The sequence below is a fragment of the Neodiprion virginianus genome, chromosome 1 (genome assembly GCF_021901495.1).
Source record: "Neodiprion virginianus isolate iyNeoVirg1 chromosome 1, iyNeoVirg1.1, whole genome shotgun sequence".
Taxonomy (NCBI): domain Eukaryota; kingdom Metazoa; phylum Arthropoda; class Insecta; order Hymenoptera; family Diprionidae; genus Neodiprion; species Neodiprion virginianus.
The window spans coordinates 25,219,630-25,237,193 of NC_060877.1; the positions used below are offsets into that span (position 1 = coordinate 25,219,630).

The 17,564-nt window shown below is 36.2% G+C and overlaps 1 protein-coding gene across 14 annotated transcripts in view; it reads left to right on the forward strand.

Annotated features, from left to right (window-relative positions):
- Positions 1-17,052, forward strand: part of LOC124310481 (stress-activated protein kinase JNK) — a 158,627-nt gene extending 141,575 nt beyond the window's left edge. For 10 of the 14 annotated variants that reach the window (XM_046774480.1, XM_046774482.1, XM_046774481.1 and 7 more), the window contains 8 exons: positions 4,667-5,030; positions 9,267-9,396; positions 9,581-9,778; positions 9,867-10,001; positions 10,128-10,257; positions 10,532-10,696; positions 10,999-11,123; positions 11,292-17,052. In XM_046774480.1, coding sequence (XP_046630436.1) covers positions 4,891-5,030; positions 9,267-9,396; positions 9,581-9,778; positions 9,867-10,001; positions 10,128-10,257; positions 10,532-10,696; positions 10,999-11,123; positions 11,292-11,444 — 1,176 coding nt within the window. In that variant the 5' untranslated portion in view covers positions 4,667-4,890 and the 3' untranslated portion in view covers positions 11,445-17,052. Of the gene's footprint in view, positions 1-4,650; positions 5,031-8,605; positions 8,861-9,266; positions 9,397-9,580; positions 9,779-9,866; positions 10,002-10,127; positions 10,258-10,531; positions 10,697-10,998; positions 11,124-11,291 lie in introns of those variants that run through there. The other 4 variants (XM_046774478.1, XM_046774490.1, XM_046774491.1 and 1 more) reach the window with 4 other exon arrangements.
- The last annotated feature ends 512 nt before the right edge of the window (positions 17,053-17,564 follow it).

Here is a 17,564-nt window from a genome sequence, read left to right on the forward strand (position 1 = left end):
CTCTGTTAACGGTAGCTAGACTTTTATTTTCGAACGCTTTGTATTGCAGTGGACAGCATTTTTGTCTAATTGCACGTGAGCTGAAATCCGAGCGAGCTAAGTTGTTAAACATCATTTGTACAGATCGATTGTTTTACGTAAGATACTTAGTAATTACTACTTGATTAAACGCGAGAAATTATACTGTTTTTTTCCCCCCAAAGGCAATGTTTTTCTTTTCCCAGTGGCACATTATACGTATAGCCTAATACCTGTAAAATTGACTTAAATAATGAATTAGCCGCGAGGGGACTTGGCGGATGTAAAAAACGAGACCGAGAGATTTAAACAGATGAAATACTATGAGGGGATAAATTATGATAACTCGTATAATTAAATTAAATGACACAGCCGAGGAAAGCGAGTCGTAAACAAAGAGAGACATACGAATTGGAGTGTTACTCCTGCCCAGTGGAGCCTCGTAATGATACTTTTAAAAATATCCAGCATGCGGCGGACGGCTAATGATTATAGACCGCGCCACCCACGCTCCCAGTCGGCTACCGGGTTTGTCACATGCTTCGATGATCGCGAAATAAGCTCAACAAACTTTACGACATTCACCTACATCATCGGAAGATATCGGACCTTGTTTATGTTCGGTAATTTCTCAAACTCTGTTCATTTTCAAATTATAATCTGGACGTGGGTTCTCTTCACGGAAGTAGATTCCCCTATTTAACGATTTACAATTACGAAATGACACTGCCGCTAAATCTCGAAACGAGAAAAACTAGACGATAATCTTGTCAATGTTAATCATAATTGTATATCTTCACAAATTGAAATATTTTATAATTCAGAGTCAAATTCCATGTGCAATATTACAAGAATTTAAGTTGGGATTCGTGTAGGAGGCAATCCTTTTAATTGGGAGAAAAATGAGCATGTCTGTTACATTTCCCTTTTTTTTCGACAATGTTGCTTTTACGTTTCACACTTGCAGGGCTTATCCATTATATCCATTATATGTATATGTACACATTCGAGAATTTTTTTTATTGGCAAAAAATAATTATTGCAGTGCAACTCTTCAGCACGATTCTGTTGATAAGTTGAAAAATAACCTGCGAATTTGAAAACCATGACAACTTTCTTAAAGAAACGAGAAATCCAAAAATTTACCCATATTGGTCAGATTAATTCGACTGCCCCATTTATGAATCGACCTGAATATTACGTCGTAAATTTCACTCTAACTACATAATTGGCTGTATGTATAGGCTGATGTGAATTTTTTAGTAGTTCACAGCACCTGTTAAGAATTAGTAAACGGCAGCGAATATCACTAGATATCCAAGACGTATAAGGGTGAATCTGAATGGTGATTATTTTCTGTAATACGATGCTACGTTTTTTAAAACATCTTGAAACGATATTTAGCGCTCGAGTTTTATGGATCAGAAGTCATTACGTTTGCTAATGAATTTTTTATCAATTGCTTGTAACGTATTTTCAACTGTTCCATTTATTGTATAATATGTGTCATTTCATTAATATATGTGTTGGCCATAACAGTTTTCCATACAACATTTTTTTGATCGAAGAAAAATTGATCTTACGTGGTTAGCAAAGAATTCATTATTCGCGAATAAACTGTGCTATCAATGAATGAAATTGCTAAATCGATACATTTTTGACGTTGAAAAAATTGATCCACAACGTAACTTCTCGACATTAATCGATGATCGATATTTGTTTTATCACGAAATCTTTGATTCTGAAATATTTTTCTATTTCGAAAATGTATCGTTTTCATGAAATATCACGTGATTTACTCAATTCGCTGCAGGTTTTGAACCTTGTTCGTTTTTTATTGACGCAATTTATGATTGAACGATATTCGCAATATCCAGTAAAACTTCTAGATCTAGTTACTATACAGTTCTTAACTATTTTCACTTTTTGCCATGACGAAAAAATATAGTTTTGAGTATAAAATACAAATGAGTTTGGTATCTGAAACCAGAAATTCCAGCATGTATTGTTGATTAATATCAGTGGTACTATAATTTGTTGTTACTACTGCGATAATTTAATGTCGGTGAAACAATAAATTAATTTCAAGCCCACATATAACTAAAAAAATGTAACAAACAAACTCAACGTTGCAATGAATAGAAAATTTTATATCGAAAATATTTAATCACGCTAAATAGTTAAGCTAAATTTTACAAAAATTACTTGCTTATTCAGACATATTCAAGTCGTCGTTGTAACGATCCCTATTTTACTATAATTTTCTGTCAAGTATAACAGATGAATATTTTCTCGTTGCGTAATCCCGATATTACAAAACATTTCAGCCGCAGCAGAGCGAAAGCAACTCGGTTTTCATAAACGACTCGACTTATTCGATCGTTGACACAACACGCGTGTCTACCAATATTTTTCATCCCATAATATTTCTCTAATCCCAGTCTAACGATGCAACAGCATCGGGAATCCCGCCCATGAAAGTGATTGATAAGACGAATAAAATAAGAAAGTGTAGGCGAGACTCGCCGCGACGGTGAAGTAAATAAGAGAAAATGGAAGTAAAACCAGTCCCGTGGTAATTAGTAGTCGCTAGTATGGTACACGAGCCGATTAATCTCCATCACGGCATCCCTCTGACAAATGGTCAAAAGAAGATCCACCTGCGAGTCGCGCGTTTTCTCCGCGTGCGTTTTCGCGCCGCACACGCACGTCTGTGCCCGACAACGTTGCGCAATCGGAGGAGAGAAGGAGGCGGATGTGTTCCTCCGAGGAATATCAGACTCGTTCAGAGGATGGCTGCTGCTGGCCCACGCAGACGGCGGCGGTGTCTGGGGACTCTATAAATAACCGGGGGAATCCCGGAGAACCGGCGGCGCGGTCACGAGGCACTTGAGAAGATCTTGCCTGTCTGCGTCTCTCTGTTTCTGTCGCTTTTTTTTTTAATCCCTGCGCGTCGGAAGCCGCCAAGTCGAATTTTCGCATTACGGGAAAAACTTTGAAAACTGATTCCTCGCGGCTAATCGCCGTGTGCAATTTTTGTTGCACACGTTTTTGGGCATAGTTGGGGCATAGAATATGTACCTTTATTGCGATTCGAGGAACAATTTCTACTCATCGATCGCAGCTTCTGCTGCTGGGGTAGTGACGCGAGTCCAGGGTTTACTATGCGGCGCTTAACAGCCCTGGAAGAGAGGGCATGACCCAGATACCGGAACAAGCGGACGGCTTTATTCATCTCCTTTTCGTGCGCTGACGACTTACTAATGATTTTCAACCTAACAATGAACCTGGCGAAGTCAGCACCAGCCTGTAATATGCGACCTACTCGAGCAGTTCCATGTTGCACCGTTTTCTGCATCTTGTTTGGTTCAAACGAAGACGAAAAGCGTTTTTCGCAATTATTTCACGTTTTTGTCGCACGGAATTTGTTTTCACCTTCCTTCGTTGTTTTTCAGTTCTTTCGAAAACCCGCACGGGAGGTTAGTCGAAATTTTAAGTTTTTGCTGTCCATTTTATCCATTATACTGATAAAAAGCGTTATTCGATCGTATTGAGTAGTAACAGACCGCACGAATTAACCGGAAGCTTTCAGATTTCGTTGTTAGTTTACAGATAATTCGTGACGCGCCTCGTAATTTAGTCGAAATGTTATCGGACGTGCAAAGCTAGTCATAAATCGGTACAAAATGTGTTCATCGAGGTTGTATATCCGTTACATCCGCTCTGTCAATGTTCCGTATGCACAGCCAACAAACATAAGTTAACGATGTGTTTGCGCAAATACGATAAATGCTACAACGTGTATCGTCATCGTGCGCCAATTCTACCTCGATCAAAACAATCCATTGTATTATATACAAGGTTGTAAAAGTTGAGTGTCATCGAATTGTTGTTCGGGCAGATATGAGAGTCGAGCTAAATCATTCCGTTATGAGTACACACATTGCAAAGAGTTTGAAGCAACTGATGCTTAAGTATATAAATATGTCATGCTCTTATAATCTGTATAAACGCGTAGATTTGTTAGCCGGGCATAATTCGCAGACATTGTCAACCATTTTCGCTTTTGGTGACCCTATATTGCTGCAGTTTTAGCCGAGCGCGCAACGGGACAATAATCCTATTACGGCTGCAGGCAATTACAATAACAATTTAATACGTTTGTATACCTCGCTCACACGTACCCAATAAATACGGGCAGTAAACTATGGCGATTGAAAATTGCTGGTCTGGCCAGCTGTACCGCTGCACGTGTCCGGAAAATTGATGCTTTGACATTTGGACTAGCATTCTTCGTCTCTCCGAGCGGTTATTGGAAAAACGCCGGTTTTCCAAAGCTGACTAAAAATGGATGTACCGAGAAAAAGCCATTAAAATGATTTTTTTTTCCAAATTGTCAACGGCATTCGGAGGTGCGGTTCTAATTCTGAATTTGAAAAGTTCCGAAAAGGCCAAATTCAAATCTTTGGTGTTTGGTAAAAGTTTGATTTCTTTACTTCAAGTTTCGCGATCAAATAAATCGGAACTTCAACCCCGCCCCGTCGTTCGGTAAAATTTAAAATTTTGAACGAACCTCTTTACCCGCGATCGGAAGCGAGACGAGAAGTAGAAAAGCGACGAAGTTGAAAGTAGGTATTTTTTGTTCCAGACAAATCTGGCTGTCGGGCTGATTGATTGAGTGAGAAATCAGAAGCGAAGCAAGTCCGAGGATCGAAAACTGGGGAGTAAAGTTGAACCGGGAATCATTTTTGTCTCCAAGTCTCCAACGTGGCTAAGAGCCTAAGCCCGCGTCGAGTGCACCAGGAGTGCTCAGGGGTGGAGGTGGAGGTGCAAGTGCAGGTGCAGGAAAGGCGAGTTGGGGCAGTGAGGCGCATGCCTTACCTGGGGCCTGACATGACATCCCGGCTGTCAGCCTTGTTCTACACGGTCGAGGTCGGGGACACAAAGTTCACCATCCTCAAACGCTACCAAAACCTCAAGCCAATTGGATCCGGAGCCCAGGGTATCGTCTGGTGAGTAGCTGCCCTATTAATTTGCCTGATTTCATTCTCCAACGTTGGCGAGCGTGATTTTATCCGAGATCGAAAAAAGTGCGAGGTCGGCGATACGGATAGTAAGTAAAACGGTGTTGGTATCGGTTCTTTGGAAAACCTGCAGTAAATCGTTTAGGTAAGTGAGACAATGTCCTAGAACCTATCGGTTAACGTTTTCCAATAGCAATAAGATCCGGCCATAAACCGTCAGCCTATCGCAGCATTTCATCCTCGCTACTTCGTAAACGGGAGAGAGAAAAAGGGGCAAAAGAGTGAGAAATCAATGGTTTGAAAAATGGAGTGTAGATATTGAGTCTAACCGATCCGGGCTGTTTCTTGAATGCGATATGAGCATGGCTGGCAGTGAATCGCTGAATTCACTTTTAGTTTGGTACCTACTTCTTCCGCGTTGGCTCACTTTCAGTCGCTTTTTTCAGATCCTTTGGTTTTTGACGTTATTTGAAGTTTTATGATCAATTGCGTACTTTTGTCATGTGACCTTACAGCTCTATTAGCATGTAAAGAGCTAGTTCACGTGTATGGAAAAATTGAGTTTTGTCTTCTGGAGTTCACAGGATTTAGGGCAATCTATGTAAAATTTACAAGTCTGAAACCTCACCATTTTCAATTTCTACGGTACGATTTTTAGTTACTTCAGAAGACCGAGACGCTCTGACTTTATCACAAATAATTTAAACTTATGATTTGCAAGGTGAGAAATTTTTTGATATTTCGCAAAATGAAAAAGTCGTAACCATAATATTCTCAGTGCAAAGCAACCCAAGCAATGGTGGACAGACCTGAAAGTGACGAGAGTTCAAATATATGAATTTTATGTGAAAAGTCTTTATGCATATTGTTAATTGTAATTATTTAAAATCCTATTTTACGTGATAATTCTCACCATCGCTATATTAACAACTTTACTTTCACAGTTTAAGAAATGACGAATCATAAGTCTGTAACCTCATTTTTTTGGATACAGGTAATGCTGCGTTAGATTTCTGACATTCTTTTCATCGCTTGACGATAACTCATTTTTCTCTCAAAATCACTCGTTTTCCTTTTTTCAAACCATGGCATCGCTGGCAGCCGTTTGAACATGTAGAAGACAGCTGGTAGAAATTGATCAAAATGATCTCATCGATCCGCGGTTCACCGTGAACCAAGTCGTGATTTACTGAGATGTAAAGTCTTCCACGCGTACTTACTTGCCAATCTAAACAAAAACAGACGTTCCACTATGCAAAATGCTGCATGGCCGCCTCTGGCCGCGATTGTTTACACAGTCGTTCAGATTTGTTATACGCGCCTCTCGATGCTGTGGGTACATACCTAACGTATATTATACCTAGGTATGTTTGTCCAATATTTATAAAAATTCAAAAAACTCTAATGGAGGCTCAAAGGTATTTTGACTATACTCATCAGCTAAATTCTTGAACAATTCCAACGTCGACTATATTATTCACTGACCTCCGTGCTAAGACGACTTATGCTTTTAACGTCGAGTCGGACGAAGTCTTTTTTCTATGCATATTCGCTCACCGAAATGAAGATTATTTATTTCTGAAGATAATTTGTTTCTCGTTTCTGCAGCATTTATTTCTGCCATGTAAATGAATCTATTTGTCAAACCAATAGTTGAATATAGTTTCATGATCCATAGTTGCATCGTTCAGTTAAAATTTTGTCTGACGTTGAAGTATTTATCCTGGAAGATAATTTTCACCTGAAATATAGAAGAAGGAGTTGCACTATTGAATTTCACTTGCCTTGACTGAAAATCAAGTCCTCAAATAACGACACATAGAGAAACTACTAATTCAATCTTTGGAAACAGAATATCTTCACCATTTATCAGATATTTTCCTTACACACACTTGTTGATCGAATTTATCTGGAAGTGAAGACAGAATAGAAGCAAAAAGTAAGTTGATCAAATTCCCTCGACACCTTTTTCTCTCTCAATTTTATAGTGATCAGTTATGTCTCGTGGGAAATGAGTATTCGATCGAAAGCTGACATGATACGCAGGTAAGCGGAGCTCCTTAGGGGACACGAGGACAAAGTGAGCGAAGGACCATCCATACGATTTATCTATAATCAATTTCATCGTTATCCTGTCACGAGTCGTATTCGCGTATATAAGTTAGAAATAGACACAGTTTGCTGATGCATGCAATCGCATACTATGTCAAATGAGCCAACCTCCAACCTGACCATTTTCGATTTATACCTATTTTGTGGTTTTATCGGGATCTATAAAATGAAATATTTCGTAACTGAGATACGAAAATGAGATCACAAAAATATTCTTGGAATAAGTTTTTTATTACGCTGGGAAAAATTGTCTCTGTTGACCAGTCATTTTACTTGTAATATCGATTTAACAAAGTAATTCATAACCGTTTAAAAATTCATTTAACAACTAAAGCGGTCAGTTTTTAAGCAATCGTATATCAGTGAAAAGTGTACCAAAAATATTAAAATAACCTGTCTATGCTCCATTCACGTGACTTAATCGGAGGTTGGCTCACTTGACGTAGAATACCCCATACCTACATAGCGCATATCGTTTGTCTTTAGCGTTTGTCCCCCATCGTTACGTAGAATTTTATTTACAAGTGTTGTTAACAGATAGTGTTGCATATTTGTTGTTAAACAGAACGAGGAATAGAAATTTATATGCAAAGTGCAAGTAAAAATTCATGACGATAATTAAATAATATTATTTTCGTCAGTGTTTCGTTGTTAAAAATTACAATCAATACGAATTGATTAATTCTTTGAATTCCTCTTTCTTTTATAACCACTCGGCGACTTGCACTATTTACATATATAGTGTTTAAATTGATTCACTTGTTTTATTTATTTCAGACCGCTTTGATAATTTATTTATCCATTTACTTGTTTAATTATTCATTTATTAATTAATTTATTTACTACGTTTTATGCATGGTTTTTGGATCCATCCAGTTATGATTTTGGTTTTGGGACGGTGTCGGTATTGCCTCATCACGATTTTTGTTTTTCATTTTCAAGTTTTGTAATTTATGTATATGGGCGGTGGGATTGTTTGTTTTTTTTTGTTTCAAACGTACAAAATGTATACAAGATGACGAGAGGAGGCATTCTTCAGCGTCGGTCGAGGGCTGGTTATAAGTGTCGTAGAAACTGAAATTGTATGGATGGTTCCGACGACCACGTGCATTCGTCATCGATTCTGTATCGTAAAATTTCCCCAAAATCATTGCCATTTAAATTTAAACCTGCAAAATGTAGCCGTTGAAATATTTTTCATATCTAATTGTAAATTTCCACTTGACTCGGAAATAATTGTGTACAACATAGAATCGGTGACGGTGATGAGGATACGCAAATGTCACGCGTAATTCTGAAATTGCAAATTTTGCCAGACATTCACATCGAACGGTGGATACGTTTAGCCATTGTTGAATAATTCTCGAAAACGCGTGACAACTGCTGTCCCAAAAATTCAACAAAAAGTGTCTTCGTTCCCTATTGTATCTATGTTGTGGTTGATTTGGTAGCTAGCACAAACGTACGACTAGTTTGAGCGCACGATCTTGGCGAGGATCGAAATCAGAAAAATAAAAAAAAAAAAAAAAAGAACGAAGGTGACAAAAGAGAGCCAAACTCAATATGGAAAATGCGGTGAACGCTTTGGCCGGTGGAAACATCAGAGCCGGATATCGTCGGTACGTTTCCGGTGACACGGAACTCTGCATTCCTGAGCGTTACGTCGACGTCGCGCCACGAGGCGTCGGCGCTCAAGGTATCGTTTGGTGAGTTATGCTATTTCTTGGATTTATTCGATCGAATTAACCGATATTTATATGTACAGTGTTACGAAATTAACGTACCTATTTCATCTTATCGCTTATTCGACTGTTTTTTTAAAAACCGTGCAAAGATCGTTTTCAAACTCTGAACGATCTTTGACGTACAAGACGAGAGACGTTTCATATCTTCGTCGGCAATCGCAAAGTTATTATTAAAGTTCGTATGATTTGGAGGGGAGGGGTAATTTGTGACTAATACAGTGCATTTTGTATCATCATCGTCGTAATAATCTCTGAACATCGCATGTAGCTTCAAATCGACTTCTTATCCTGTACCTGACACATGAAAGAATTCTCCTCAGTTATTCGATGAACTAGGATTTTGTAAGGTGATATTGTTTGCTTGCAGTGCGGCCTACGATACAGTGACAGCGCAAAATGTCGCCATCAAGAAGCTGTCCAGACCGTTTCAGAATGTAACACACGCGAAACGAGCTTACAGGGAATTCAAGCTCATGAAACTCGTGAACCATAAAAACGTAAGAACGCATCGTGATATTCCGTTGTGCGATTTCTCAATGATTTCACAGTTGTGCTGTAACAGAAACGAACATTCGTTAGATTCGAATTAATCTCCGAGCAAGCAAAAAGTATTTAAAAAAAGAAGAGCAAAAATCTGCAATCCATTTCCAAAAATAGAATAAGTATCGATAAATTTTGCAGATCATCGGACTTCTGAATGCATTCACACCTCAACGATCCTTGGACGAGTTCCAAGACGTCTACCTCGTTATGGAGCTGATGGATGCCAATCTGTGCCAGGTGATCCAAATGGATTTGGATCACGAACGCATGTCCTATCTCCTGTATCAGATGCTCTGTGGAATCAAGCACTTACATTCCGCTGGCATTATTCATAGGGCAAGTTGTCGAAGTTGTCTAGTTTAAGTCTCACCCATTCGTTCAACAATTCGAAATGAAATCAACGAGCTCGTATCTGATTTTTTAGGATCTAAAGCCGAGCAATATTGTTGTGAAATCGGATTGTACCCTGAAAATATTGGACTTTGGTCTGGCCAGGACTGCCGGCACAACGTTCATGATGACGCCGTACGTCGTGACGCGATATTATCGAGCACCCGAGGTAAAATCTTTGGAAAATAGTCATCGTTCAAACAATTCTCAATTTTAAATCACCGTTGGTTACAGGAATTAATTTAAAATTGTCATAATTTACATTATATGTGATAATCAATTATTTCGCGACCAGGTAATTCTTGGCATGGGATACAAAGAGAACGTGGATATCTGGTCGGTCGGATGCATTATGGGAGAGATGATTCGAGGTGGCGTCTTGTTCCCCGGAACCGATCACATTGATCAGTGGAACAAAATCATTGGTAAGTAACGAAGTTTTTTAGTCAGTTTTTGATGTTTGAACACATCTTTTTCCATTCAAATTGATGCTATCCGACACATTTCTGCATATTATCCACTGCATTAAAGGATCCGAAAAACCAGTCAGCTGGAAATGTATTGGAAACAATTTTGCATCAGCTTTACCCAATTGTTACACCAAAGTCAAAGAAAATTTGGAACAGTATTAAAGGAACGCAAAACATACCTTGTTCGATTATCTTTGAATTTCGTCTATTTCCTCTATTCGTCGTACAGAGCAATTAGGAACACCTGCAGCAGAGTTTATGCAACGACTGCAGCCGACGGTGAGGAATTACGTTGAAAACAGGCCGAGATATCCTGGATATCCTTTCGACAGGCTTTTCCCAGACGTCTTGTTTCCGTCAGATTCCTCTGAACACAACAGGCTAAAAGGTAGAGGTTGTTCTTCACTAGCTAAGACCAAATAGCACAGATCTTAACAGATTGCCAATGCAAAAATTTCCGTGCCATTAAGCACAATGGGAGGTCCATTTCATGTTAATTAAAGTAAAAATACATACATTAGACGCAAGTCTTGATTCAGTTGACATCTTTATCAAATTTGTATTGCAAAAATTTACCCTGCATTTGCTGTCTGTTCGACTCTGTGTCTCACCCGATTCATTAAATACTAATAACAATGATTTCGTTTCTCCCTCTTTTTTTTTTTTCTTTTTTTTTTCTCACCTCTGCAACGACAGCGAGTCAAGCCAGAGACCTTCTTTCACGTATGCTTGTCATCGATCCCGAGCGACGAATCTCTGTGGATGATGCGCTGCTGCATAACTACATCAACGTCTGGTACGACGAAGGAGAAGTTAACGCTGTGAGTATATTTTCAAGAGAAGAGAAGAAAACAGTGATGTATTTGTACTCAGTCATAGTAAATGAACTGACAACTTCAATGAGAATATGTTAATACACTATTTGTACATCTAGTTTGGTAGAGACTGTTATCAAAATTCGTCATATTTTCTTTATCAATCTGTATCAGCCTGCACCTGGACCGTACGATCACAGCGTCGATGAGAGGGAACACACCGTGGATCAGTGGAAGGAGTTAATTTATCAAGAAGTAATGGAATACGAAACAAGCCATAACCCAGTTGCCGTTGCACAACCCGCAGATTCAGCTGGATCACGGTAGACACTGGCTGGAATTCTGTATTTTCAAAATACGCGACAGTCTGAGTTATAGTAACGGTGAATTAGAGGAAGAAAGCAAAGATAACACGAATAAAGTCGCAATCTGCCCTAAAATGGAGTCCAAGCAGTCCAAGCACTGCTCTATGAGGTAATCTCAATACAAAAAAAAAAAAAGAAAACCAAGACAAAACTGATTTAAACAAAACAAAAATCTGATAAATGATGGGTAATTTCATATAAGAAAGGGTTGTTTGTGTGGACGTTAAGATTTCGTTCTTACGAGTCAGTTGCGTTTGGAGAAATTTACGTAAGATTTTTCTAGAAAAAAAAAACAAAAAACAAAAAAAAAAAACTAATGTAAAAAAAAAATATAACAAAAAACGCAAATAAAAATAAAACCTTCCTGCACCTCGTTTCTTACAAGTAAGCTTCGGTAAGTTACTTGTAAGCTTCTTACAAGCAACCTAATTATTGTGGTATGAACCAATACACAGACTTTCTCGAACTGTAAAGCGACTGCTTCCGATTAATGAGTACATTATTATTTGGACTTTCGATACTGTGACACAAGTTTTTCCGCTATCATAATAACAGCGAAAAGAAAAAGTGCTTGTGTTTGTATTTAAAAAAATGAAATTGCAGTCTCAACCAAAAGTCTTTGTTCACAAGTTTTTTGGGCAATTGTAAACTATTCTTTGCGAGATCGCAGAGTAAGTCAAAGGGGGTGACGACTTACTGGTTTCATTATAAAAATATATCCGACCTGCATTCTTTAAGCATTTCGAACCAAACTGATACTCTGGATGATTGTACACACTGAAAAGTGGTATTTTCTACGTTGTACAGTAAAAATTGGTACTGGAAGAATGGATCACATTAATCACAGTGACTGGCTTTTTATGTGAAATGTCAAACCGCATCGACGACATTCAATTTACAATCGGTTCGCATATTTTGCTACTACGGAATGTGATGGAAAGTGATTAACTGCGTGAAAACCGCAAAGCTTAAGAGAATTGGTAAACATCTAAATATTCCTTGAATAAGAGAGTGTGGCAGACTATTCAAAATCCGAGCAATGAAATTCAGTATCTCGAGGGTTAAATTATACACATTTTTAGCTTGAAATCAACAAATTTTGCCGTTTGACTTACTTCGTGTTATACATGTTGCAAAAAGTCTAACTAGGACCATCGGTATGAGATGCGATTCACTGCCTGTGAAGAATAATTGTGTATCTCACATTATTTCGACAGTTCTTTAGATGAATAGAACGTTTTGACGAAGCTGGAAGATGTAAACGTAAACGTTTTGTCTTCGATACTTTTCTATACGGTTTTAAATAATACCTATACCTCATGGGTTTATAACAGCACTTTTCATATTGTGTAGAGACACTTTCTATCGTATTCCGAGTCGTTACCAGGATCAGTCTGTTTTGAACTGACGACTGTGAAGCAATTTTTACAATTTGGTAAAATGCTTTGACATGTCTATGAATGCATGTTTTACAATGTGCAATTACTATCATCGTGAAAATCGTTGTTCATTTGCTGCTGTGGCGACTTACAGGTCGACCGAAACCTCTTGTATACGTTATTGTTGATGCATAATGTTCGATTTTTCTTACTTAAAAATTCCCAATCAAATTTTGTGTCAATAATCACACTAAGAACATCGATAACAATAATTGTATAAAAATTATATTCATACAAAACTATTATGGGAATAAATGATACGCATTCCCGTATAGTCGTTAAAATTCAGTCGTTCATTTTAATTTGATTTTGAAATCGTTAATTTGTTCGGTTTTTTACGTTTTCGAGGTAATAATCACTTTGCAGCAGCAATAGAACAACTCATGTATAACGTAACTCGTTTTCATAATGAAACAAGTTGTAGTGTGTCGAAAACAACTCTTCGTTTGTAGAAGAAAAATTAATGGCATTGTCTCAAATTTTCAATTTTCTTCGTTACACGTTAATCAATTGATTATCTAGACGAAATTAGAGAAGTATTTGAATAGGAGCCTGCCATAAATTATTCCAGCGTACATTTGGCACAGTGATCTCACAGGTCAATGAAATCCAACGAAGCATCTTTTTCGAAGATTATTCTAATCTCGTTGAAAACGATGTAGCAAGGGAACATTTGAATATCATTTAACTCAGAAATATTGTCTATCATCTGAACGAAATTGATCAGTACTGCCACTGTAAGAAAAAACAATAACAACAGCGATGCAATATTTGGTTTGCCGTGTTAGATGATACAATTTTTTACTAATTATGTTACATCAGAAAATTATTACGAAACATGATGAAACGTGGTTTTATCAATGAACTTTTACCGCATATTCCTAAGTTTTTACGTCCCCGTTGCTCATAAATTACCGAGCAAACGAGGAGTAAAAAACTAAAATAAAGGTAAAAAAAAAAAATAATAATAATAAATAGTAATAAACTTACTTAGGTAAAGTTGAACTTATGTGAGGTTGAGTGGTGGTGAGTAAAAAATATATTTACTCATTACGAAATAACGATTTGTATATATTTAGCTAACAGATGGGTGTATACACAGCTCTGGTATAATATGTTGCAATCTTTGAGAAAAAATTTGCTAATAATTCCGATTATATCATATTACAGCTGTAATGAAGTTTCTGAAAATTCAACGACTTTATTCAGAAAGAACTGTTGCAATGAAAAGTTTTTTGTCGACTAAACTATTTCAACTAATTGCGATCTTAATAGCGATTGAAAACAAAGATGGAACGTGATATGCCACAGCTATTAGTCTATGAAAATTGCCGTGGCCCTTGCAATCACTTTTTTATTGGTTATTGTTAGTTGATTAGTTATTAGTATCTTAATTTAATTGGTATAGGTCTATTAATTAAACGACCTATGTATAAATATTAGTCATATAATAGCGTTGGAGAAAAAGTAACGTGCTCTGGCGTATGAGATGGGTAATCTGATGTATTGGAGAAAAATTGTAGACGCAAATGCTTTTACTGATTATGTAACTAAATTAAGTTTTATCTTATACATATATATCGATGTAAAAATTCTATATTATAAATTATTATGTAAAAACAATGTTTTCCCAGACACTGGAAATAATCTATAACCATTTACCTAGTATTTAATAGTACACATAATTGACGAGATTAATTCGCTAATTTGTGAACTTTGTTTCCGCCTTTGATTTGTTTCTTTGGTAATTTTAATTTTCCAGTTCAGCACTAGTATGCAATTATTGCTGCGTTCAAATGACCCTTGGTATATCAATCAATATTGCATTTTTCCCCAAAGCTCAATAAGTGAAATCATAATACCGTATCATGAAACAAACTTCTTTCACGTTTAAGCCCGTACAAAAAAAATTCAAGGTGTACTTGCACAAAATATGCGTTACAAATACCAATTTAAAAACATGTCGACAAATAACAACTTCACTCAAAATTGAATAATACGCTCGTGCTGAAGGCAATTGAATGCCAAATTGAAATAGGTAAATAATTTGTTGATAATTAAAAGTGCGTATAAATGGGGTATGGGGGAGAGGGAGGATTTCTAATGAAGTTATTTTATTGTTGATTCTTTTTTAGGAGTAATGGTTTCTAAAGAAACGGAATAAAAAGGTGAAAGAAAAGAATAATTTACAAACGTTGCGGGTATGTAATCAGAGAGTGTGATAAACATTGGTTTGCAATTTTTCACGCAGGTATAAAATAAAACACCGACAAATACCGTGATTTAGAGGTATTTATCCGATATTTTTACGTGCGTAGGCATTGTCTAACGCGGTGAAAAGATGATTCACATACAACTTATATATATATATACATATATATATAATAATATAACGAAGAAGTAAAAATAATAAAATAATAATAATCACTTTCGTATCAAATATTACGAACGAAATTCAACAAATCAATTTTTTTTAAGTCCCACTCTTTGAACAAGGCTATATATTTTACCGCAGAAGCGTATAATGGAAGATGAAATTTGAAAACTACAAAAAGAAAGATAAAAAATAATCAATAAACGCGTAGCTCTGAAATTCTACACGATATCTGTCACAACATTTTATAAGTTGCATCGGAGAATATGCGTGGAAAAAAAATAAATAGTTATGAAATGTGAATTGTATCTATATTTATTGTGCATATAACGCGAAACTACAAATATTAACCAATTTGATTAATTATTAATGTATGGTAACGTTAAATCCTTATTTCCACGACGATAATTATGTGAATATATTGCTACAGTCCGATCCAAATAATCATCAAGCTTTTGTAACACTAATTATAAAAAAAGTAATAGTAATAATCTTAATAATAAACTTAACAATAATACCATCAACAATAATAATAATGGTAATATAAGTAAGAATAACAGTAATGATTATATGAATAATAAAATTAACAATAATAACAGTAACGGAATAATATTAGATACTGTGATTATTGCGATTATTGTCATTACGAGTACTGAGCCTCACCAAAAATGTTTGAAAATTCCAGTTAGAAAAAATTAATTACGACGGTTTAATACGCGATCTCAAATCGGTCATTCGAGATCAACAATACAGGGTTCCTGTGAAACGGTTCTTGTTATTGCGAAGGTAAATTATCATTGTCTTGGAAGTCATTTGTAATAACTAATGAAATCTTATACAATTACTGTAGGAAAACCTTGCTGTGCTGCAATATAGGCGTAACGCTCTCTTTTAACTTACCGTCAAAGTACACTAGGCAGCATTTATCATTTCGATTGACATCATGAATCATCTTCTTATTAATATTTTGCAATTGGTTCACAACGATAGATTGAAAATTTGGATATCATCGAATAGAACCATTGGTGCACTACGTTATACGTAATTCGAACGACAAGTTCGCGTCAAAAGGCTGTAAATTACAGTTTGTGCAAATGCGTGTAAAGATTTTTGGATCCGCGCTCGGTACAAGAGTGAAGAGTGATATATCCAAGTAAATTATTTATGTATCATATAAATGAAATTACCAATTAAATACCGAAGTAAAATATTAATAATAATAACAGAAGTTGTTATTATTATTAATAAAACTGATAACAATAATAATTTTAAAAAAACTATAATCGTAATCCTCTTCTCTAAGAATAATAAGAAGCGAATACAAACAAAAAATATTTTGAATGATTGAGAACAAACAATAATGTCCATGTTGCTAACGTAGCGGTGAGGTAGTTTTTGCATAGAATTTTAGCAACTAGTGATTCGTTGTAGTTGGGAGAGTAAGATAGCTTTTACGGTAGTCTAGAATAGGTTTTTAGGTAATTATCAACCCTGTTCCTTTTCACTAGAATACAACCCCCTTTGGGGCGACCGGAACTCTGAGTAAAGTCTGTGTTGCCATTCATCTAGAATTAGATATGACCCATAGGTGTTCTCCCGAGCGTTGGCTTTTCTTTTCTGTATAAGTTAAAGAGATAAGAATCGAAGCATTTTATAATTGTTGGCGCAATTGATATTGTCGATATGATATTCATTTGTCTTTTGTTCATGCACGTCCATTTATCTGCTTTACCAGATTATATCTAGCGATCGAACGGTTCAATAAATAGCGTGGCAAAAACAAAAGTTACGCAAGTTTTTCACGTCAGATTGACAATATTCATGTGTCGTCGTCAATTTTAAAGCAACACGGAAACTGTAATTTTTGTATATTTATTAGAGTAAAGAAAAGTGAGAAAAATAATGAAATGAATATGTCGCATCTTACAGAAATAAAAAACAATACTTAAATATTATAAGTAAGCCAGCCAACAGCGAGATAAAAGAGAACACCGTGCACTCGCATAATACATACAATAACGTAATAGAATAACGGAAAATCATAATCTTAAATTATTACACAAAGGAAAAGATAAATAATAATTACCATATTAACATTAACTGATATATATATATATATATACCTCTTCTGTACATATATATATTAAAGAATAACAATTACGCATTGTTTTTTGATGATATACTATAATGATTAATTTGTGAATAAGTAAAATGCTGTAGTGTAATATAATTATGTTATATATTTGGAGTATATAATATAATTGTATTA